A 24,625-nucleotide genomic window follows, 5' to 3' on the forward strand; every position below is an offset into this window, starting at 1 on the left:
GCATTACTACAAATGAATACTTTAATGAAAGACGAAATTTCCGAGTTATAACAAGGACATCAGGATTTGTCTGTTAAACTTCAAGAGCAAATTGGGAAAAATGATAAGTTCGAAGGGGAACTGGATAAATTACAAAATGTTACATCAGAATTAATTAGAGAAAGAGAGATCCAAGAAAGAAAAATTGAATATTTGGAAAACACCGCTCGTAGAAATAATTTAAGAATCTTAAATTTTCCAAAATGTCCACTGTTACCCGCAGCCGATATGCTCAAGAAATATTTTAGAGAAATACTGGAGATCCCAGAGGAGGGCTTTCCGCCCATAACGAGGGCCCAGTATCTATCAGGAATAAAGGGTTCCAAAGGATTAACTCAAGATAATCCTAATCTTAATCTAACAGATTTTTTGGAAAACTCTCTTGAGATTGTAACTGAAAGAACAACGTTACTTGTCACATTTGCCTTGGAACCAGACAAAAACAATATATTTCGACTATATTTTCGCCATTTAAATGACCTTTTTCTTGGGGGCAAGATTCAAATTTTTCCAGACATTGCAAGAAATACGCAAAAAAGGAGAAAAGAATTTCTTTTGCATAAATCCACGATTTTGAATTTAGGTGGTCTTTTTGTGTTAAAATTTCCTTGCAGATGTTGTATATCTTTAGAATCTGTTAATTATGTATTTTATACCCCCAAAAAGTTCTTGGAATTCATTGAACTTAAAGAAAAAGGGAATAGACCCCGGAAACAATCTCATAAGTAATATGCTGTAAAGTCGGCTGTCGGCTACTGTTGTCCCTAACTGCTCTGTAATTTGATTACTTTTTTTTTTTTTTCTTCTGTTGATTATCCTAGTATCTTGATTCAAGTTTTTGCTTTTGATATAGGGGACTAAATTAATAGTATATTTCAATAATATATTTACTATATGTAAAATATGTTATTTATATAATTCTTTATTTTTTTTTCTGGATTTCCAAGACATTTATGTTTTAAATATGTAAATGTAAAATATTAATAAATATGAAATTAAAAAAAAAAAAGAAAAAAAGATTAAAGTTTATTTCCATGCATTCAATTAAACTAACAAAGTGTAATGGAAGTGAATTTTAAAGATTGTTTTTCAGCTCTGTCTTGACCGACCAGTGCACTCGGGGGGTCTGTATTGTTGATTAGAAGTAATTCTGTTTAAAAATGGTTGTTTAACTTTATGTGAAAACAAGTTGGAATGTGGAAGATAAGATCCCCTTTATCCCTGATACTATTCAATCTTATGATGATCCCCCTAACCAAAGCTCTATTCAGACATGGTCTCAACCCTTTCATTTACGTCGATGATGTCACCATATTCATTCCCTTCAAATCTAATCTAACAGAAATCTCCGACAAAATACCCTTGGCCATGAACATCTTAACCTCTTGGGCCAACGCCTTTATGATGAAAATGAACAAAGAGAAAACGCAATGCCTAATCCTTTCATCTCAACACTCCGCGCTCCTCCCAACTAATCTTAACACCTCCAGCATCACAATCCCTATATTTGATAACCTGAAAATCCTTGGAGTGACATTAAACAACCATCTCTCTTTCGAAAGTCATACAAAATTCACTACAAAGAAAATGTTCAACATAATGTGGATACTGAAATGCGTAAAACCATATCGTCCCTTGAAAACATTCCGGAACTTGGTGCAATCAACGGTACTCACCCATGCCGACTACTGTAATAGTATTTTCTTAGGCTGCAAGGTTCATATCCTGAAGAAACTTCAGACTGCCCAAAATATAGCAGCAAGACTCATTTTTGGCAAACCACGATTTGAATGCGCTACACTTCTTCGTGAAAAGCTTCACTGGCTCCCTATCAGAGAACGAATCAACTTCAAGGTCCACACATTAATCCACAAGATTATCCACGGTGAATCTTCGAGTTATATGCTCAATCTGACTGACCTTCCCACCAGAAACATGTCTGAAACTTCACGAACTTACCTCAACCTATATTACCCCAATTGCAAAGGACTCAAGTACAAAACCTATTATGGATCCAACTTCTCCTTCTTAGGCAGCCAACTCTGGAATGCCCTCCCCAGACCCATCCGATCAATTAGTGACTATCTACCCTTCCGGAAATCACTAAAAACCCATCTGTTCAAGCAAGCCTACCCAAATGAACCAATCTAATCCTAGGATCCCTTCTACCCAATACATATCCAGAAGACAATGACAATGGCTCAGACTATATCTCCCACCTAATTTCCCTATACTTTTCCCTGTCCCATCCCCCTCCCGCCCCCTCTACCCCTTCTCCAATGTTCATCTACCTCTTGCTCATACCTCTCCTGCGTCCATCACCCTTCCTCATCTTTACCTACCTATCTCTATTATTCTGCTATTATTAACCTATATTTTCTCTATCAATACTCTGTAATCCATATTACATAGTAACATAGTAGATGACGGCAGAAAAAGACCTGCACGGTCCATCCAGTCTGCCCAAGAAGATAAATTCATATGTGCTACTTTTTTATTTGTATTGCCCTCTTAAGTACACAGACCGTACAAGTCTGGCCAGCCCCATCCCCGCCTCCCAACCACGAACCCCACCTCCCAACCACCAGCTCTGGCACAGACCGTATAAGTCTGCCCAGCACCATCCCCGCCTCCCAACCACCAGTCCCGCCTCCCACCACCGGCTCTGGCACAGACCGTATAAGTCTGCCCAGTACTATCCCCGCCACCCTAAGGTGAACCCTAGCATCAGGTAACAATAATTCAGATTATTCTTCCCAATGTGCATCACTTTGTGTTTGTCCACATTAAATTTCATTTGCCATTTGGATGCCTAAGTTCTTCCTGCAATTTTTCACAATCCGCATGCATTTTGACAATTCTGAATAGTTTCGTGTCATCTGCAAATTTAATCACCTCACTTGTCGTTCCGATTTCCAGATCAGTTATAAATATGTTAAATAGCCCCAGTCCCAGTACAGATCCCTGCGGCACTCCACTATTCACCCTCCTCCATTGAGAAAAATGGCCATTTAACCCTACCTTCTGCTTTCTGTCCAATAACCAATTCCTAAATCCACGGTGACTTTCTCATTTCCTCAGGCTAAAAGCAATCTAAATGAAACGTTGCAAGCCCAGTTTGCTTTGAGCATCGGGCCCTATGGCAAGCTTGAACAGGATTATAATTAAGGGTCATATAAAGGGAATTTCTATAATAGGGTTCCCATATTTACACGCCTTTTAAAAAAACCTACTGAAGTAACATTAGACAATCTTTGGCATCTAATTACTGAACTGGGGAAGGCTTTACGCCCCCAGATGAAAAAGACGAAGAAATTCTTCTATTGAATGGGAAAATGAAGGAAATGGAGACTGAAGTTAAATCTGTGACTTTACAAACTAAAAACCTTGAGAAAGAAGTGCAACAGATACAAACTTTGCAAATGACTATGGTTAAAGATTTAACTAACCTAAGGAGAAAATCAGAATTTCTTGAAACTGTTCAAAAAGCAATAACTTGCGATTTATAAATTTTCCTTTGCAACCTCTGATCTCTCCGGGGGAAATGTTAAGAAATTACTTTAAAGACGTGCTAGATATAGGGGATGAACAGTTTCCTCCTATTTCCCAGGCCTTTTATATTCCTGTTAAAGAAGAAGAGCAAACAATTAAATAATCAAGTATTAGATGTCTCTGCATTGCTTGAAAGTTCTGATACAGAACAAGTAACTGCATCAACTTTATTAGCTACGGTTGCGTTGACCTCGGACAAGTCATGGATATTAAAGAAATTTTTCCAGAAAAAAAAAGAGAAAACCTTTAGAGGTTTACAAACTAGGATATTTCCTGACTTATCGAGGGACACGCAAAAACGTAGACAAACGTTTTTGCAATTGCAACAGGAGACGCTCCAGTTAGGAGCGACCTTTTACCTTAAGTATCCATGCAAGTGTTTGGTAACTTATCAATCTGTTAAATACATGTATTTTGACCCCTCCCAACTGAGCTCCTTTATAACATCTAAAAGAGCTCTTTAACTATATTTAAACCATGCCTGTAACGCTGAAGTCTTATTATGTAAGCTGCATTGAACCTGCTTTAAGTGGGAAAGCGCGGGGTACAAATGTAAAAATAAATAAATAAAGACACAGCTCTAATTAATTTGGTATGTGAAGAGGATTATGGCGCTTGCTTCCCAGCTCCAGTCTGGCCACCTGGAGTTGGAGAGCATTTGACCACGTTCCCACAGTATGGCTTGTTTACCTAGACAGACGCATTCTGTAATTTTCCCTAGCTCTGAACATGAGTTCTGAGCCTAATAAAAAGGGGAGTTTCTTTCAGTGAAATCGGGAGCTCATCTGTGAGTAACTTACGTACTGCGTAGAGGATCTGTTCCTGGTCTAAAAAGCTCCTGGCTTTCGCTGTAACAGGCCCCCCCAGCTGATGTTAAGAGCCTGAATGATGTAAGGACCAGTGATGTTGTATGTATGTATTATTGCTTCTTTTCCTGGTCTAAGAACTCTTAGCATTGCTTAGATGTAGAGACCAGTGATGTAATGATTGTTTAGCTAATCATTGTATATGTCTAACCATTGTATATATACCTTAATCATTGTAGAATTTAGCACTTCTAATAAAGGTTTCATTTATCTAATACGAATCCAAAAGAATCCACAGTAATTATTGAGTAGTCTGTGTCAGTGAGACAGGCTGTAAATCCATAGCAATACACAAAGCAACCACATGACGTTTATTTTCGAGGGGAAAAGTCACCACTTTGTTAGACGACACAGGGAACAATGGAGCTGCAGTTTTTCTTGCACCTATCTCTTTAATCGTATCCAGGCTTAAACTCACAGGTTGGAAGAAATTCTGTCCTTGATGATTTCCAGATGATGGGCTGAGCGTCCTTTCCTTCTTGCCCTTCCTCCTGTGAGCAAGGAATGTCATCTTCAGTACTGTGTACGGTTATGGTACATGGACAACTTTGGGTCAAAAGCATGTTTGAGGATCCTATCTAAAAAAGTCATAAAAAAGCAAGCTCAGTAAGAAACACAGCATCAGACAGAAATACTTTTGGTGAAATATCAGGCTTCCTAGAAATCAATTTCCCAAATAACTTTCACATACTGGGGGCCTGACTAATAAATTTTAATAGAAACAGAGAAAATCATGGCAGAGAAAGACCTATGGCCTATCTAGCTTGCCTATCCATACAAACTACTAAGTACTGCAAACTCCTTCCTCTCCCTCAGAGATCCTCTGTGCTTCTCCTACGCTTTCTCAAATTCAAATATTTATTTATTTATAGGCTTTTGATATATCGTGCATTGCACTGATGAGCGGTTCACAAAACTTTTTAAAAATTCAGAAAAAATAAACTGAAAGCAGGGGACGATAAAAAGAAGAACTCATAGCTCAGAGAGGTTATGGCTATAGGGAGGGGGGGGGGGGGGAAAGGCCGGGTGGAGTCATATACTGCTTAGAACAGGCAGGTCTTGAGTTTCACTTTGGGCCTCTTTTACTAAACCGTGCTAGCGATTTCCGCACAACAAATTCGACGCAGCCCATTCAAACTGAACGGGCTGCGGTGCATTTGCTGCACTGGAAATCACTAGTGTGGTTTAGTAAAAGAGGCACTTTGAGTTTTGAAAAAGATGATTCATTTTTGATGTCTAATGGAAGTTTGTTCCATAAAAAAGGACCAGCGTAAGAACAAGTAGAGTGACGGGTGACATCAAGGTGTAGACATTTATGAGAAGGAAGATGTAGCAAGGCCTGCTGGGAAGAGCGAAGAGGGCAGCCAACATAGTATGGAATCAGAGGCCTTTAAAGATAATCTGATGCCAAGGGAAGCAAGGATTAGATCTTGAACTTGATCCTGGCTGACAGAGGTAACCAGGGCTCAGTGCGAAGAAGAGGAGTAACATGATCAAAAAAAAATGTGGAGGGTTGACTTGTGAAAGAGTTCAACTGCTGCTGACCAAACAAGTTGTAGGCGACCTACAGATTTACACCTGCTCTTTAGAAGGTGTAAATCTGCATGTCTATGCTACATGTGTACATTACAACTTTACCTTTACTTGACAGTGGGAATGTCTACACATATGTAAATGTAAATATACATTTTCTGTGCACATACTTTTGACACAATTTTATAAATACCCCCTTTCTGCATGTAAAACAGACATTACACACAGGAAAAATGATGAAATTTGCCCCATTAAGTCATGATTAGATTTGCTTACACTTTTTTCAGTAGTAGCTCAAGGTGAGTTACATTCAGGTACACTGGGTATTTCCCTGTCCCTGGAGGGCTCACAATCAAATTTTTTACTTGAGGCAATGGAGGGCTAAATGACTTGCCCAAGATCACAAGAAGCAGCAGTGGGATTTGAACTGGGCACCTCTGGATGTCAAAGCTGATGTTCTAACCACTAGGCCACTCCTCCATTCCTTGTTGATTTCTAAGCCACTTTCTAAGCCACTTTGAATTTTAGATCTGTGATACAGAAATAATTCTACGTAAATTAATTGTCTTTGAAGCAGAAATATATATAGCAAGACAGGAGCTCAGTACTAACAGCAGAAGCTGTTTCTACTGCTGAATAAACAAATTCTAAGTACTGCTATTTGAGAAATTATGATATAAAATCTGTATGGGGAGACAGACTGTAGGTTGAATTCTTAAATTAGAATCTCAAAGATTTTCTCATTAGTAATATTGGTGGCTGGGTGGTGTGAGCATCAACTGGTAGCTCATCTTAATTATGATCCACGGCTCTTCTCAAAAAGGTTTTTCTAAAGACCATATTTCTCTATCTCAGTGTACCAAGTTCATCAACCAATTGATGTTTTTATAAAAAAACTCCTGTAGCAGGCTAACAGCCCGAAACATGGTACTGTGTCAAGTCTTCATCAATAAACTGTTTACCATCATTTGAAGTCTCCTCGTTTTCTTCTGGCTTGCCTGGTCTATCACCCACTCCTTCTTGTACTGTTATTTTGTCGTGAGATTTTAGCGTTCCTCCACCCCGGCAGACCCTCACCGCATGATGCTCAGGAACATTGCTTTGGCTTGTCCCATTCTCTATACAGCTTGCATCCCCACTGTCACCCCAAACACTTCTGTCTAGAGATGCCACTGGTAGAAAGCACGTCTACTTTTGAACTTGGGTAAAAGCATGTGTACTACAGTTATCTATCTATATAAAACGCACCTCCAACGTTCTAATGAAGCCTCACTTTCCCAACATTCTAAAGTGAGGTGGCTGAGACCGCTTTTTGCTCCATGAGTGTCTGCCCCGCCCACGTGTCAAACGTTATGACGTCGGGGGCGGAGCAATGACACTCAACCAATCGCATGAGGCAGTCTCAGTGATCGAAAAAAAAACAAACCTGCTGACACGAAGGGAAGGGACAGGTGGAGAAGGTCGCCCACCAAGCCACACCCCCTCCCTAACGACTCACTCACTGAGGCATGATGAGTGATAGAAAAAAAAACCCAGCTGAAGCAAATGGAACGGACAGCAGCACAGCCAAGAGAAACAACGTAAAACAAACTCTGTCTCACAGCACGATCCCAGTTCCCCCCCTTCACACACCCTATAACCCTCCCCCTGTCAATCTCTAAAGAGGACAGCGAGGAGAAACAACGAAGGTCGCCCACCAAGCCACCCCCCCCCCCCATAACGACTCAATCCCTCAGACAGGATGAATGATAGAAAAAAAAAAACCCATCAAGTAAACAGAAGGCAGACGACCACAGCCAGCACAAACAAAGAAGGTAAGGCTGAAAAAAAAAATCTGTCTCGCAAAGCAATACACCGATGCAGCCTCACAGTTTCCAAACCCTGCCCCCACCTCTGATACTCTCCTCTGATACTGGCACACACACCAACACAGAAATACACTGCAGCCTCACAATTAGCAAAGCCTGCCCCTACTTTCCACCATCAACCCTCTCACTCACATACACACTGATGAACGATCCCAGTTCCACCCTTCCCAACCCCCAAATTGCTGTAAAAAAAAAAAATGACAATCATCTGACTTGGCTCAGAATTAGCCCAAACACATGAGGTGAGCCAAAACCAGATCCCAGTTCACACCCTGCCACCATCAATCCTCTCACACCCCCCCACCCCTGTCAATCTCTAAACAGAAGAACTGCTAAGCTGCTGTAAAAAAACATGGACACACATCTCACTTCCCTCACAATGAGCCCCGACACCAGTGGCGTTCCTAGGGGCGCTGACACCCGGGGTGGATCGCCGATGCACCCTGCCCCCCCCGGGTGCAGCGCCCCCCCCCCCCCCGGTGCAGTGCGACCCCCCTCTGGCAAAAGGACACCCCCATCCTGGCAAACAACCCCCCCCCCCCCGGGTGCACGCTTCTGGGGGGGGGGGGTGCCGCGGGCCGTCAACTTCGTTGGTTTCCATTCTCCCTCTGCCCCGGAACAGGAAATAACCTGTTCCGGGGCAGAGGGAGCATGGAAACCAACGTAGCTGACCGGCGCGCAGCACCCCCCCCCCAGCGACGTGCACCAGGGTGGACCGCCCCCGTCACCCCCTTGGTACGCCACTGCCCGACACATGAGGTCAGCCAAAACCAGATCCCTTCGCCCCCCAAACCCCCTACAACCCCCCACGCCCCCTCCCCCTGTCAATCTCACACACACAGGACATGGATACATGGCCACTCCCACTTCCCCCCTTTGCCTCCCAGCCCCCTACAAACCCAAGCCCCCCCTCCCCTGACAATCTCACACACACACACGACATGGATACAACATCGCCACTCACTCAACGCTAAACAACCTCCAACCAGGATACCAGTTAACACCCCTCCCCCACCCCCAACTCACACACACACACTGATGCAGGACATAGATACATGGGCACTCACACTCAATCACTGACACCCCACCCCCCAGCAATGGTAACCCCTCCACCCCTCAGTTCCTCAGACACACTCATTGCATCTCTCCTCAAAACTTAAAAAAAAAAAAAAACTACCAGCACTCTTACAAACAGCTGTCGCATTCTCAAGGGCCTTGGCATGCTGTCAGGTCTTCGAGGCGGAACTGGGAATAGTGAGTCCTTGGACCCCTGCCGAGGAGCGGCAGAGGCAGGCAAGACCACCCTGGAGCGGAACACACGGAAGGGCCGGACTGGACCTCTGGATTGGGAGCAGGCAACAGGAACTAGCAGAACAGGAACCTCTTCACCTGCACTTAGCCACCGTTCCGCTGGAGTTGAGCTCCAGCGTGCAGGCGGCCGGCAGGGCTTGCAGGACAAGGTGGAACTGGAATCCAGAGGACCCGCCCCGGGTCTAGGAAACACGAGGGAACAAACTATACTAGACTGCACTAAGCGCTGCACGCAGCCGCTAAGCCAGACACACCGGACAGACTAGACAGACAGAAGCTTATCAGGAGCAGGGACTAGGGCAGACATGCAAGCAGGGAAAAAGGGGAGACAGGGAATACCCACAGGGCAAACCCACTAGCTAGGTCGAGGCAGGTAACAGGATAAATCCCCCAGAAGATACACGCTAGCTAGACAGATACAGGAATCAGGATACATAAGCAGGGATCAGGATATACAAGCAAGGTACAAGGTAGACACACGGGACAGAAGGTAGCTAGGCAGAGCGGAAAGCTGGATAACACTAGCTAGCCAAAACCAGGACTCAAGACGAACAAGCAAGGACCAGGATGTGCACACAGGATATACAAGGTTCAGGATGTGCACACAGGGAAGATGGCAGCTAGGCAGAGCAGAAAGCCGGATAACCCTAGCTAGCCAAAACCAGGACTCAGGACGAACAAGCAGGGACCAGGATGTGCACACAGGAAATATACAAGCAGGGAGTAGGGCAGGCTGCAAACACAGATGGGGAAACCCGGGCTGACCTGCAGAGGCTACCTCCACAGCGAAGGCAGAAGGACTAGCAGCCAGGATGTGCACACAGGATACACAAGGTTCAGGATGTGCACACAGAATATACAAGCAGGGAGTAGGGCAGGCTGCAAACACAGACGGGGAAACCCGGGCTGACCTGCAGAGGCTACCTCCACAGCGAAGGCAGAAGGACTAGCAGCCAGGATGTGCACACAGGATATACAAGGTTCAGGATGTGCACACAGAATATACAAGCAGGGAGTAGGGCAGGCTGCAAACACAGACGGGGAAACCCGGGCTGACCTGCAGAGGCTACCTCCACAGCGAAGGCAGAAGGACTAGCAGCCAGGATGTGCACACAGGATATACAAGGTTCAGGAGGTGCACACAGAATATACAAGCAGGGAGTAGGGCAGGCTGCAAACACAAACGGGGAAGCCAGGGCTGAACAGCAGGCTCCAAACACAGTCTAAAGGCAGAAGGGCTAGCAGCCCACGCAGAAGGGCAACCAGCCCACAGGTCCTGGGAACAGAAGGGCACCAGCCCACACAGAAGGGCAAGCAGCCCACAGGTACTAAACAGAAGGACAAGAAGCCCACACAGAAGGGCAAGCAGCCCACAGGTCCTAAACAGAAGGACAAGCAGCCCACAGGTCCTAAACAGAAGAGCAAGCAGCCCACAGGTACAAAACAGAAGAACAAGAAGCCCCCACAGAAGACAGGCTTAGAAGCAGCGCAGCAACACACTGACTAACCTGTAGGCCTCTGGGCATGACACCAGACAATGACACCATGCGAAGGCACTGACTCACTGATGAGTCACTACCAGCAGGACAGAAGCAGGAAGTTCCTTGCCTCCAAACAGAGGCTTGACACACAGAGGAAGTGAGCCCACAGGAAGGACAAGCAGGAGCCATCTTGGATACTGGCATAGAGGAGGCGGCAGCCATCTTGGAAGAGGCATAGCCCACACAAGTGAGGTCCAGTAAGGCAATCAGCACACAGAGCCAGAGAGAAACTAAGACAGAGACAGACACAGAGACAAGCAGAAGCCAGCACAGCCACTGACTCCCAGAAACAGGGTAAGTATGAGGGTGGTCACGGCCACAGACGTGACAACAGCCCACACAACACAACACAACAACACTGACCAAACTCTAAACCGCCTGCCACCCACTCCCACTAAAGCAGCATCAACCCTGTCACACTCTGTCTCACTCTCTCTGTCAAACACACACACTCACACATTCACTCACTCCCTATCACACAGTCACTCTCACACACACTCTATCAAACATACACACTCAGAGGAAAACCTTGCTAGCGCCCGTTTCATTACAGTCAGAAACGGGCCTTTTTTACTAGTTATCAATAAATAAAACAAAGGAAAGAATCATCCTTAAAAACTGTCTTTGAATGCAGTTAACTTACTGCTCAAATGTAATCAAATATAGATTTGTAAAGTGTACAAGTAGGAAGAGAGAGATTTGAGGAAAAGTTGGATTCTGAAAACCATGAAGTTGAGGTCTTTGACTCTGCTTTAAAATCCTCCTTATTGGAATGTAGAGAAGCATCTCATAGTAAGAAAGAGAGATTTAGAGGAAAAATTGAGTTTGGAGAATTATAAGCTAGAGGGGTCTGAAATATCTTTGATGTCTTCTACCTTTATGAAATTTAGGGCCCTGTTTACTAAGCCAGGTTATAGATGCATTAGCATCTTTAATGCATGATAACCATGTACACGTGTTATAGGCGCCTACACGGTTAGCGCACACGCTAATTGTAGGCATGTTAAAATGCTAACACGCCTTAGTAAACAGGGCCATTAGAGAGGTATCCACTGCAGAAATACATGATTTGGTTCATTATGTTCATGCTATAACTTATTTTGATCCTTGCCCTTCTGCACTGTAAGTTATGTTGGAGAACATTACAGTTAATTGTTTGCAGTCTATGCTAAAGAATTCATTGAAATCTCGCACCCATTGTGACTTCTGTCATTACAAATTCATGCTATCCTCCTTCCAGTCCTCCCTATTCCTTGCCAAACAGGAATATTACACCCAATTGACTAATTCTCTCGGCTCCAACCCTCATCGTCTCTTCGCTACCCTTAACACCCTCCTGAAAGTGCCTTCCGCTCCCACCCCCCCTCACTCTCTCCTCAATCACTAGCCGACTACTTCTGCTACAAGGTGCAAAAGATCAACCTCGAATTCGCTACCAAGCCACCTCCTCCTCTTCATCCTTTAACCCACTCCCTCAACCAACCAACCCAAGCCTCCTTCTCCTCTTTTCCTGATATCACCGAAGAGGAAACAGCCCAACTTCTCTCCTCCTCGAAATGCACCACTTGTTCCTCTGATCCCATCCCCACCAACTTACTAAACACAATTTCTCCTACTGTCACCCCCCCATCTGCCACATCCTCAAGCTCTCTCTCTCCACTGCAACTGTCCCTGACTCCTTCAAGTATGCTGTCACACCACTCCTCAAAAAACCTTCACTAGACCCTACCTGTCCTTCCAACTACCTTCCCAGCTCCCTCCTACCCTTCCTCTCCAAGATACTTGAACGCGCCGTTCACAGCTGCTGCCTTGATTTTCTCTCCTCTCATGCCATCCTTGATCCGCTTCAACCCGGTTTTCGCCCTCTACACTCGACAGAAACAGCACTCACTAAAGTCTGTAATGACCTGTTCCTTGCCAAATCCAAAGGTCACTACTCCATCCTCATCCTCCTTGACCTATCCGCCGCTTTTGATACTGTTAATCATAATCTACTTCTTGACACACTATCCTCATTTGGGTTCTAGGGCTCTGTCCTCTCCTGGTTCTCCTCTTCTCTCTCCCACCGTACCTTCAGAGTACACTCTCATGGATCTTCCTCCACCCCCATCCCATTCTCTGTTGGGGTTCCTCAAGGATCTGTCCTTGGACCCCTTCTTTTCTCAATCTACACCTCCTCCCTGGGCTCACTGATCTCATCTCATGGTTTCCAATATCATCTTTATGCCAACGACACTCACCTTTATCTCTCCACACCAGACATCACTGCGGAAACCCAGGCCAAAGTATCAGCCTGCTTATCCGACATTGCTGCTTGGATGTCCAACCGCCACCTGAAACTGAACATGGCCAAGACTGAGCTCATTGTCTTTCCACCCAAACCCACTTCTCCTCTCCCTCCACTCCCTATCTCAGTCGATGGCACCCTCATCCTCCCCGTCTCATCTGCCCGCAACCTTGGAGTCATCTTCGACTCCTCCCTCTCCTTCTCTGTCCATATCCAGCAGACAGCCAAGACCTGTCGCTTCTTTCTCTACAACATCAGCAAAATTCGCCCTTTCCTCTCTGAACACATCACCCGAACTCTCATCCACGCTCTCGCCTTGACTACTGCAACCTACTCCTCACTGGCCTCCCACTTAACCATCTATCCCCCCTTCAATCCATTCAGAACTCGGCTGCGCGGCTTATCTTCCGCCAAAACCGATATGCTCAGATCACCCCTCTCCTTAAGTCACTTCACTGGCTTCCGATCAGGTACCGCATACAATTCAAGCTTCTCCTACTAACCTACAAATGCTCTCAATCTGCAGCCCCTCACTACCTCTCTACCCTCATCTCCCCTTACGTCCCTACCCGTAACCTCCGATCACAGGGCAAATCCCTCCTCTCAGTACCCTTCTCCACCACTGCCAACTCCAGGCTCCGCCCTTTCTGCCTCGCCTCACCCTATACCTGGAATAAACTCCCCGAGCCCATATGCCAAGCACCCTCCCTATCCATCTTCAAATCCTTACTCAAAGCCCACCTCTTCAATGTTGCTTTTGGAACCTAACCATTGTACCTCTACCCAGATAATCTAGACTGTTCCAATTTTTGATTGTCTGCACTCCTTGTCCTTTTGTCCTTTACATTGTAAGCTCCTTAGAGGAGGGACTGTCCTTCTTTGTTTATTGTACAGCGCTGCGTAACCCTGGTAGCCCTCTAGAAATGTTAAATAGTAGTAGTAGTAGTAGACGACGACGACGACGACGACGACGACGACAAGGGTTTGTACTGCAGAACTGGAAAATTATAGAAGTAAGCCCATTTTTGAAAGAAACCCTTTTATTAGGTCCTAATAAGCTTGAAAATTATCAACCATCTGCCATTTTTTTTATCAAAGATGACAAAGGGCCCTGTTTACTAAGCTGTGCTGTAAGAGTGCAAACATTTTAACTTGCGCTAAAAATTAGCACGCTAACGCTAGAGACACCCATTATATTCCTATGGGTGTCTCTAGTGTTAGCATGCACTAATTTGTAGCCTACAGTGCAGCTTAGTAAACAGGGCCCCAAAAGAGAAGTCCTGACAGCTGCAAGAATATGTAGAACAGGGTTGTCCAACCTCAGCCCTCATCAGGTTAGGTTTTCAGCCTTCAGGATTTCCACTATGAATACACATGAGATCAATTTGCATACAATGGATGCAGTGTGTTGTGTAAATAGATCTCATGCATATTCATATCAGCATATACAACAAATAAATAAAATCCAACCATCCATAACAGCAGTATAACCCAAGTTTAATAATAAGGGCATCCAGCTACTGACTGGTTAGGGAAGAGAACAGATGAATTTTTTAAAGCTTGTCCAAACCCCCACAAATCATCCAAAAGCTTCAAGAACCCAGGAAGCTTATTCCACAAAGATGGACTATCAGAAGAAAAAAAATGAAAACTCAGGCTCTGGACAATCATTAAGGACGTAACAGATGGCAACACAAAAAACTGATCAGCAGAGACCACAAAGAATGAACAGGTAAATAACTAAGCAGTTTATCCACAATATACTGAGGACCCATCTGATACAATGCTTCAAACCCCCAAACCATGAATTTAAACTGGATGATTAGCTATAGGAAGCCAATGGAGTGAGGTTGAAATAGGATATGCATAATCTCTAGGTCCGGCAGTTCTGAGCTCTGGAAGAGCCACTGTGATTTTTCTAGCGAAAAAGGTGCCGGTACTCAAATGCTAGGTCATCCTTCAGGAGTGGGGTGATCAGTGAGGGACCCACCCCATAATAGCCAGGCCCCCTGCAACTAGTCACAGAATCTATGACAAGACAGAATTGGTGTGTTGAACCTGAGCTCTATCATTAAAACTTGGTTCCATGAGTCAATTTTAACAGACAATGGAAAAGGTGCCGGTACTCGTACCCCCAAGCACCCCCTCACAAAAAGCCCTGAGAACAGTTCTGTCCTGGCGCTGTCAGATGATGTCATCCGTTTGTGTGCCTTAATAATGCTGTTGTCAACGGAAAAAACACCTGGTACATGTGAACAACATTGTTATTCCCATAAACTAATGAAATGTTACATTTCCATGGTCTTCCAATTTTCTGTTCAACATGTCCATTTTCAACCAAAACTAAAGGCCATTTTTAAGGTGCACTAAAAAATGGACCTGCGTAAGTCCATTACACACGCCTACAACAGCACAGGCCATTTTTCAGTGCACCTTAGTAAAAGGACCCTATCAGCGCAGAAGCTTTCAAACATTAAAGCAAGAGTGCTTCTCAAGATTTAAAACACACCGTATTTCTATAAGCAGAGTCCTTATGCATCAGTGATAAGTATCTATCACTTAGAAAACTTACGCTTGGCTTATCTTCCAGATGTAGCCGTAAAAGACGAAGATAAGCCACAGGAGCAAAGGCATCTGCTGAATGTGTGATTACTTCTGATGTATCCCTAAAACAGACACCAGAAAAACAAGTCTTAAATAGCACAATCGCTCCATCTTTTATTCAATGTTATGCCTTCAGTCACTGTTCTGAATTACACTTTTTATTACCATGCATAATTTAAGGCCACAATCCCATATTTTCATCCCTAAACATTGCAGGGAAGGCCCAAGGGTCCAACATTAAGCATTCTGCACTGCCCAATAGGAAGTCTGAATGCTAATCCAAACTGAGGCTCTTGCTTTTTTTTGGTGAGATAGTAGAGTATACCACTTACTGTGAAAAACTTTTCGGATGCCTGGATCCCTTGCGAGTCATGCACCCATATCATACCTTCTGATTATTATTTTAGAAGCCCTATGCACACTATCCAAGTGGAAATAACGATTTGGCTCTGTAGATAAAAACTTTTGGAAAGATCTCACACTCTACAAAAGTGTTTTACTGTTGGAACACAAATTAAAGATGGCGGCCAGAACGCATGAAATTCTGATTTAAATTTGTATGTGTTTTCAACGGTTTTGACAGCAGTTTTAAAAAATAATCAGTGATTTTAGGAGGGCATAGTACCCTCTATCATTTTCCATCTTCAGTTTCTTGAATTTAAAATTTGTAGAAATCAATTGTTGGAAGTATATATATTGGCAATTACAATATACATTTTGGAGTGAATATTCTTACTAATCAGGCACATACTGTTATGGATTATGATAGAATACGTTCTTAGTCCCAAAGTTTTTTTGCATTATTATGATTTTCTAGCATTCAGTGCAGTATGACCTTTGAACCCAGAAGTAAAAGATAAAAGCCAAAGGGGTTCCTTTTACAAAGGCGCTCTGAAAAATGGCTTGCGGTAGCTTAGACACGGGTTTTGGGCGTGCGCCGATCCATTTTTTAGCGAGCCTGTAAAAAAGGCCTTTTTAAATTTTTGCTGAAAATGGACGTGCGGCAAAATGAAAATTGCCGCACGCCCATTTTAGGTCTGAGACCTTACAGCCTAACAGTAAAGACTCACGCAGTAACTGGGCGGTAATGACCTACGTGCGTCAAATGCCACTTGGCGCGCATCCGTTACACGCACCCAAAAATAAAAAATATTTTTCAGACGCAGGTATCGGACATGTGCCAAAAATGAAATTACCAGAAGAGCCACGCAGTAGTCGGGTGATAACTCCATTTTGGTGCGCGTTGGGCACGCGTAGACACTTACATGGCATAGTAAAAGGACCCCATAGAAAGGTGGTAGATTCCTGTTTCATTTCAGAGTGGAGGGAACTCTGTCATTCCGAACCAAGGAGTACTGTTTGTGAGTAACCTAGTGACTTTTAATAATTATTTTTATTTTGCAAATGAATTGAAATGTACAGTTGTGCTTTAAATCCTTTTTGAAATGCTATTAAATATCTTTTCATGTCTTTTGTAGACTGGTTGGATCTAATTGAACTATATGGGGAATGTGCTTTTTTAATCCCCTATAGGTATGTGTCCACTTTGGAAAAGTTCTAGTCACTTATCTTTGTATGGCTGCTCTTTGATTTCACATTCAGACAGTGATCATGATTGTTTTTATCCTTTGGTTCTGCACTGTGTTATGTAATTGCATGATTTCACACTGGGCAAACACACATTGAGATTTCTGTCCTGTTTGTTTTTCGCTTTACTGCTTTGACATGTCATGATTTTAAGTAATTTGAGTGATGTCTATCACTCAAGCATATATCCATGTGGACAGCACTTTTAAATGTATTAGGTAATTTTTAGATCATTAGATGTCACCTATTGGATACCACTGCACTAGTGTTCCACTATCCGCCTTATTTTCAAAAGAGAAAGACGCCCATATTTCGACCCAAATCGGGAGATGGGCATCTTTCTCCCGTGGGCGCCCAAATCGGTATAATCGAAAGCCGACTTTGGGCGTCTTCAACTGTAATCTGTCGCGGAAACGGCCAAAGTTGACGGGGGCGTGTCGGAGGCGTGGCGAAGGCGGGACTGGGGCGTGTTTATTGGCCAAGGAGAGATGGGCATCCTTGGCCGATAATCGAAAAAAGAAAGGCATTTTTAGCGCGAATTTGGGTCACTTTTTTTGGACCCTTTTTTTTCACGAACAAGTCCCAAAAAAGTGCCCTAAATGCAGTGGCGTACCAAGGGGGGGGGGGGGGGGGGCGGTCCGCCCCGGGTGCACGCTGCTGGGGGGGGTGCCGCGGCACACGCCTGCTCTGAGTTCGCTAAACTTCGTTGCAGCTCCCTCAGCCCCGTAACAGGTTACTTCCTGTTCCGGGGCAGAGGGAGCTGCAGCGAAGCGAAGTTTAGCAAACTTGGAGCAGGTGCATACCGCGGCACCCCCCCCCCCCCAGCGGCGTGCACCCGGGGGGGGGGGGGGTGTCATTTCGCTGGGGCGGGGGCGAAGGTGTCATTTAGCGGGGGGGGGGCACATTGGCGCTCCGCCCCGGGTGCCATCCAGGCCAGGAACGCCACTGCCTAAATGACCAGATGACCACCGGAATCGGGGATGACCACCCCTGACTCCCCCAGTGGTCACTAACCCCCTCCCACCCAAAAAAAAGAACTTTAAAAACTTTTTTTTTCCAGCCTGTATGCCAGCCTCAAATGTCATACCCAGCTCCGTCACAGCAGTATGCAGGTCCCTGGAGCAGTTGTTAGTGGGTGCAGTGGACTTCAGCCAGGTGGACCCAGGCTCATCCCCCCCTACCTGTTACACTTGTGGTGGTAAATGGGAGCCCTCCAAACCGCCCCCCAAAACCCACTGTTTCCACATCTAGGTGCCCCCCTTCAGCCATAAGTGCTATGGTAATGGTGTAGAGTTGTGGGGAGTGGGTTTTGGGGGGGATTTGGGGGGGGGGATCAGCACACAAGGGAAGGGAGCTATGGGATTCAGAGGTAGTTAACTTTTTTTTTTAATTGTTACAAGTGCCCCCTAGGGTGCCCGGTTGGTGTCCTGGCATTTGAGGGGGACCAGTGCACTACGAATCCTGGCCCCTCCCACGACCCAATGCCTTGGATTTGTTCGTTTTTAAGCTGGGCACCTTCAGTTTCCATTATCGCTGAAAAACGATACTGCCCAGCTCAAATCCGCACAAATCCGATGCATTTGACTGGCACAAACCGTATTATCGGAAAAAAGATGGACGCCCATTTTTTTCGAAAATACGGTTTGTCCCGCCCCTTCACATACCCGTTCTCGGAGATAGACACCCATGGAGATGGGCGCTCGCATTCGATTATGCCCCGCTATGTGTTTTATTAAGTTGCTCTAAATATTATTTATTATGTTTTATTTGCTTTTTATGTTTCAACAATTTTATTGACAAATTAACACTTCCATGAAACTTGGCTTTTATCAGAATAAATAACACATTATTATCACATCAATATATCCATAGCCCCTGTCATCTTTGCTTTTCTCATTTTCTCCCACCTTCCCCTCCCACCCCCTCCCTTGCATCCAATGAGTTGATGGTCATGGTATCGAAAAGCGGTAACATAAAATGATGAGTTCAAATACAAACATATCTTCAATGTTATCTTCCTATTATGTTTTTCCCCATCCCCCCCTCCCCATCCGAGCAGGTCTCGTACATTCTCTCATTATCTCCCCCTCCTTCCCTTTCCAAATTGTTACATACATAGTTATCCACTACAATTAACTTAATTGTTGTTACAGAGTATTGAGAATGAGACTGCTCCCTCTCTGGGCCATCCAATCCAAAAAGCATCCCCAAATTTTGAGAAAGCGCACTTTTCTTTTGTATGTTCCTTTCGCTTCTCTCACTTCCCAAGTCATCAGTTGGTGCACTTGATTGCGCCAATGCAAAAAGGTCAGTGGGTTTGCAGAAGTCCAGTGCTGTTATTTGCTCTTTTTATATGGTTTGAATTTATTTATTTTTATTAGTTATTACCCCTGAAGCAGCCTGTTTGAATAAATAAATAATACCACTATATAAATGCAACAATCTTTTAAGAGATCCTCAATTGTCCATAAGGATAATTACCTCCAGTGTAACTCTGTTATACCATAGACCTCAGTGGTGCCACTCACTGGTCTTTGATTTTAACACGGAAGCTGAGAAATGCCGTCGCCATTTAAAATAGGTAAAATTATGTAATTTTACAATTTTGGGGGGTTATTAGTAAGAACAGTAATGGGGTGGGGATATATATTAATCTCTGCCTTTACCATTCTAGGAGGTGTTCCTTGAAACAGCTCCATGGTGAAAGAGTCTATATTGGATAAAAAAAACCCCACAACTGACTGTGAATTCATCTTTGAGATGAGTATTTATAATAATTGTTAAATTTTCATTATAATAGAGCTATATGAGAATAATTGAACAAATAAGAATTGAAGTGCAAAATATTTACACCAAGGACCGATGAGGAGGTGGGTGCATAATTCTTGTTGGTGTAAAATGAAAGACCAGGTCTATGGTATAACAGAGTTACACTGGAGGTAATTATCATTATCCTATATAATAAAACGCACCTCCAACATTCTGAAGCTGACTGCATGGCTGAGGCATTCCTGCTCTCTGTATCCATCTCCTGAATTGACATCACGTACTTCCAGGTTCGTCACAAGCAGAAGTGACCAACCACACGAGGTTACTCGGCTTCAGAATGTTGGAGCAGTGGCGTAGCAAGGGGAGGGAGGGGCGGTCCGCCCCGGGTGTCAGCTCGGGAGGGGGGTGCTCCCTGCCAGCTCCCCCCCTCAGCGCATCGACACCCCCCGACCAGCTCCCACACCCTACCTTTAAAAAGAATATCGGAATCTGAGGCGAGGCGCAGCGCTTTGCGCCTGCCCGTAAAAGAAATGTGGACCGTCGGGCCTTCCCTCGCTCTATCTGTCTCACCCTCCGCTGACGCAACTTCCTATTTCCGCAAGGGCGGGACAGACAGAGCGAGAGAAGGCCCGACGGTCCACATTTCTTTTACATGAAGGGCAGGCGCGAGGGGCTGCGCCTCGCCTCGGATTCCGACATTCTTTTTAAAGGTAGGGTGCGGGAGCTGGTTGGGGGGGAGGGGGGTGTTGATGCGCCGAGGGGGGGGTGTCATCGTGCTGCACCCGGGGGAGTGCAACGGCGAACCGCCCCGCCCCAGGTGGCAGCCCCCCCTGCTACGCCACTGTGTTGGAGGTGCATTCTATTAAATAGGATTTGTCAGTTCCTTAAAGCACAGCCAGAGCTCAGCGTCCTGCATAGTAACGCTCAAACACCAGAGAGAGAGAGGGGGGGCCTGACACCAGAGAGAGGGAGGGAGGGGGGCCTGACACCAGAGAGGGGGGGAGGTATCTCTGTCACACACACTCTCTCTCTCTCTCTCTCTCACACACTCTCTCTCACAGTCAATGTCTTTCTCTCTCTCACTCTCACACACTGTCTCTCACACACTCTATGTCTCACACTGTATCACATTCACTCTCTCTGTGTCACACAGTCACTCACACACTCTCTTGGTCTCATACACTCAGTCTCACAGAGAGTCTGTGTCTCACACACATGCTCTCTGTCGCACACACTGTATCTGTGTGAAACACACTCTCTCTCACACTGTGTCTCACATACGCACTTGCACACACTCTCATTCACACACACACACACACACACACACACACACACACACACACACTCTCTCTCTCTCTCACAGACACAATCACACCCAGACTCACTCTCTCTCTCACACACACACACACTCGCACATTCACTCTCTCTCTCACACACAGTCACTCTCACATACACTCTCTCAAACATACACAATCCGAGGAAAACCTTGCTAGCACCCATTTCATTTGTGTCAGAAACGGGCCTTTTTTACTAGTGAATAAATAACACACCACCTCTGATCTTTTGGTCTGCTTGTTCTGTCTATTTCTGATTGTGGACCATTGCCTCTTTTTCTGTTTGCAAAATTAGCACATGGCCATTAATACAAAAACTAGGAAATGCCCCCATTTTTACCCAGCAGTAAAAATGGGCTTAGCATGCAGGGCACGCTAAGGCAAAACAAATTTGGGGCTCCTTTTACAAAGTCGAGCTAGCAATTAGCGTTGTGCCAAATGTGACAAAACCTATTCACTTCCTATGGGCTTTGTCGCATTTGGCGCTCAGTAATCACTACTATGGCTTTGTAAAAGGAGCCCTTTGTTTAGTTTCCTGGGTCGTCTGCAGCTTTTTTGTTTTATTAAGTTTGTTTTTATTAGAGCTGCATTTCTATAAAAATTTTTATTTGCGATTAACTGCACAATTAAAGGAAATTTATTTATTTTCCACTGCAGCTCCTTGTGACTCTAGGCAAGATACTTAACCCTCCACTGCCCCAGGTACACAATAAGTACCTGTATATAATGTGTAAACCACTTTGTAACCACAGAAAGGCGGTATCCCATTTCCTTTCCCTCCATTGCCTCAGATACAAAATAAGGGGCCCTTTTACTAAGCCACGTAGATGCCTACTCACACCCAACGCGCGTCAATTTTGAGTTACCGCCCGGCTACCGCTTGGCCCTTGCAGTAATTTCATTTTTGACACATGTCCGCTATGCGCTCCGTAAAATATTGTTATTTTCTGGTACACGGGTGGTAATTGGGCGGTAATCAGCATTTTACACACGTAGACCATTACTGCCCGGTTACCGCTTGAGACCTTACCACTAGGTTAATGGCTGGCAGTAAGGTCTCAGATCCAAAATGGACATGCAGCAATTTTCATTTTGCCACACGCCCATGTTTGGCAAAATTTTTTAAAAAGGGCATTTTTTACAGATGCGCTGAAAAATGATTCTGCGCGCACCCAAAACCCACGTCTACACAACCGCAGGCCATTTTTCAGTGCATCTTTGTAAAAGGGACCTTAAGTATCTGTATATGATGTGTAAACTGCTTGATTATAACCACTGAAATGCAGTATATCAAATCTCATCCCCCTTCCCTTTCCTAAAGGACTGATAATCTTCCTCCCTCAGATCCAACATCTCTCCCTTTCACTTCCTTCCTTCCAACTTCTCTTCCCCCATTATCTCTCTTTCTTTCCTGGGGTCCATTTCTCTCTCTCCCATGGTCCAGCACCTCTCTCTCCCCTCTACCCCCATGAGCAGCAACACAAACCTGGTGTGGTGAGCAACTCTTAGCTCTTCTCACCACCACCATGGAAGCTATGGCTGAGTTCACCACCTCGGTTATAGCTTCCACGGGTGACCTCTCCAGTTCTGCTTGCAGGTCTGAAGCTCACCCCCCCCCCCCCCCCAATTTTATTTTAGGGCACAACTGGACAAGAACACTGACGCAATAGGAAACAAACCCAGAGGCAGGGCAGAAACGCTCAAGCTTACTGAGCTAGTTTCTGTTGGGCTAAACAAAGAACTACAGAAATACAAGACACAGCTAGGCAACAGACGGCTATATCAGACTTTCAAGAGGGCAGAATAGCTCCTCCTGGAAGATGACTGTCTCCCCCCTCAAAGGTCACAGTTTGAAGGCTTGCTTCTGCACAATAGCTATTAACGATGGAAAAAATGCTGAAATCTAATCCTGGAAAGGGTTTGGGGGTTTTCCTGTCTTTTCAGGTTAGACAAATTTAGCTGAATTCTTCTATCAGCTTTTTAATTTAGATGACTGAGTCAGTCTTTCAGTACCTTTACTCTGACTGGTTCATTCCGTCACCGGGTCCCTAGCAGGGACTCTTGAGACTTGAATACTGGATTAAAACAAGACAAGAAACAGGATACCGTGAGCAATCTTCATTCTTATCTTGTTCTAGTCTAGTATTCAAGCCTCAGGAGAATAGCACTGAAGCAACAGGAAATAAGCCCACAGATGGGGGAGAAATAATCAAACCTGCCTTGAACTAGTTCCTGCGGTGTCAATCAGAAAGCAGAAATTAAGAGGATCAGAAATACAAGACACAGCTAGGACTGGGCTGTCTATAGAAGACTCACAAGAGGCAGAGTAGCTCCTGCTGGAAGGCTTACCAAGATACTGTCTGTGACTTGGACATATCTTAGGTATAATCTTTTTAAGTATTTAGAAAACCATACAAAGGAATAGAAAGAAAACTGCATATATACCAACAAGACAGATTAAAAAAAACCATTTCAATATGACTGAATCATAATAGGAGGAGGAAATATGTAGCTTCGGATCTTATAGTCACCTATCTCCAAGAAAACAGCCTATACCATCCCTAACTACCAATCTTTCCCTCCCTTCCCTCCTTCGTCACACTAGCCCCCTCCACCCCCAATCACCACCACAGGGTTGTGCACAAAGAGCCTGTGTTCGCAGTTCGCAAGCATAAGTTATTAAGGACCAGACTATGGATACATGGTGGAAGAACTTGTATATTGGGTTCCCAGATTGACCAGAACCATTTTTGATGTTTAACAGTAAAGTTTGCATCACGTGCCTCCTACAGCATTAAAGCATGAAACACATTACACCACTGCCAAAAAGATGGTGGGTAATCTTGGATCCAGTTCTGCATAATACATTTTTTTCCCAGCACACTAGCCTAATACAATTAAAAAATTCCCCCCCTTAGAAAGGGGACTACAATGTAATTACCATCACGCAATGTCCATCCTGCATCGAGAGACTATCTACTTCTCCATTTTCCAAATTGTAAGAATCTCCGTTACAAATCAATTCATGATGCCAGTTTCTCATACCTAGCTACTAAGTAATGGGATTCCCTTCCAAAGTCAATTAGGCATGTTTTTGATTACCTAAAATTTCATAAATCGTTGAAAACATTTTTATTTAGTGAATTCCTTGCCACTGTTGACCATTGTAATTCTCTTTGGGGTCCATTTACTAAGGTGCGCCGAAAAGTGGCCTGCATTGGCATAGAAGCATGTATTCGATGCACGCAGGTTCATTTTTCAGCGCACCTGCAAAAAGGCCTTTTTTTGGCTGAAAATGGACATGCAGCAAAATGAAAATTGGCGTGCGTTCATT

General features: G+C 44.6%; 1 protein-coding gene across 2 annotated transcripts in view; it reads right to left on the reverse strand.

Annotated features, from left to right (window-relative positions):
- The window catches only part of DPH6 (diphthamine biosynthesis 6), a 211,638-nt gene that overhangs the window by 74,611 nt on the left and 112,402 nt on the right, over positions 1–24,625 (reverse strand). Inside the window, exons 8-9 of one of the 2 annotated variants that reach the window (XM_030215158.1) lie at positions 15,570–15,663; positions 4,876–5,035 (exon numbers count right to left, since the gene is read on the reverse strand). In XM_030215158.1, the coding sequence (XP_030071018.1) occupies positions 4,876–5,035; positions 15,570–15,663 (254 nt within the window). Of the gene's footprint in view, positions 1–4,875; positions 5,036–6,494; positions 6,521–15,569; positions 15,664–24,625 lie in introns of those variants that run through there. The other variant, XM_030215159.1, reaches the window with a different exon arrangement.

The sequence above is a fragment of the Microcaecilia unicolor genome, chromosome 9 (genome assembly GCF_901765095.1).
Source record: "Microcaecilia unicolor chromosome 9, aMicUni1.1, whole genome shotgun sequence".
NCBI lineage: Eukaryota > Metazoa > Chordata > Amphibia > Gymnophiona > Siphonopidae > Microcaecilia > Microcaecilia unicolor.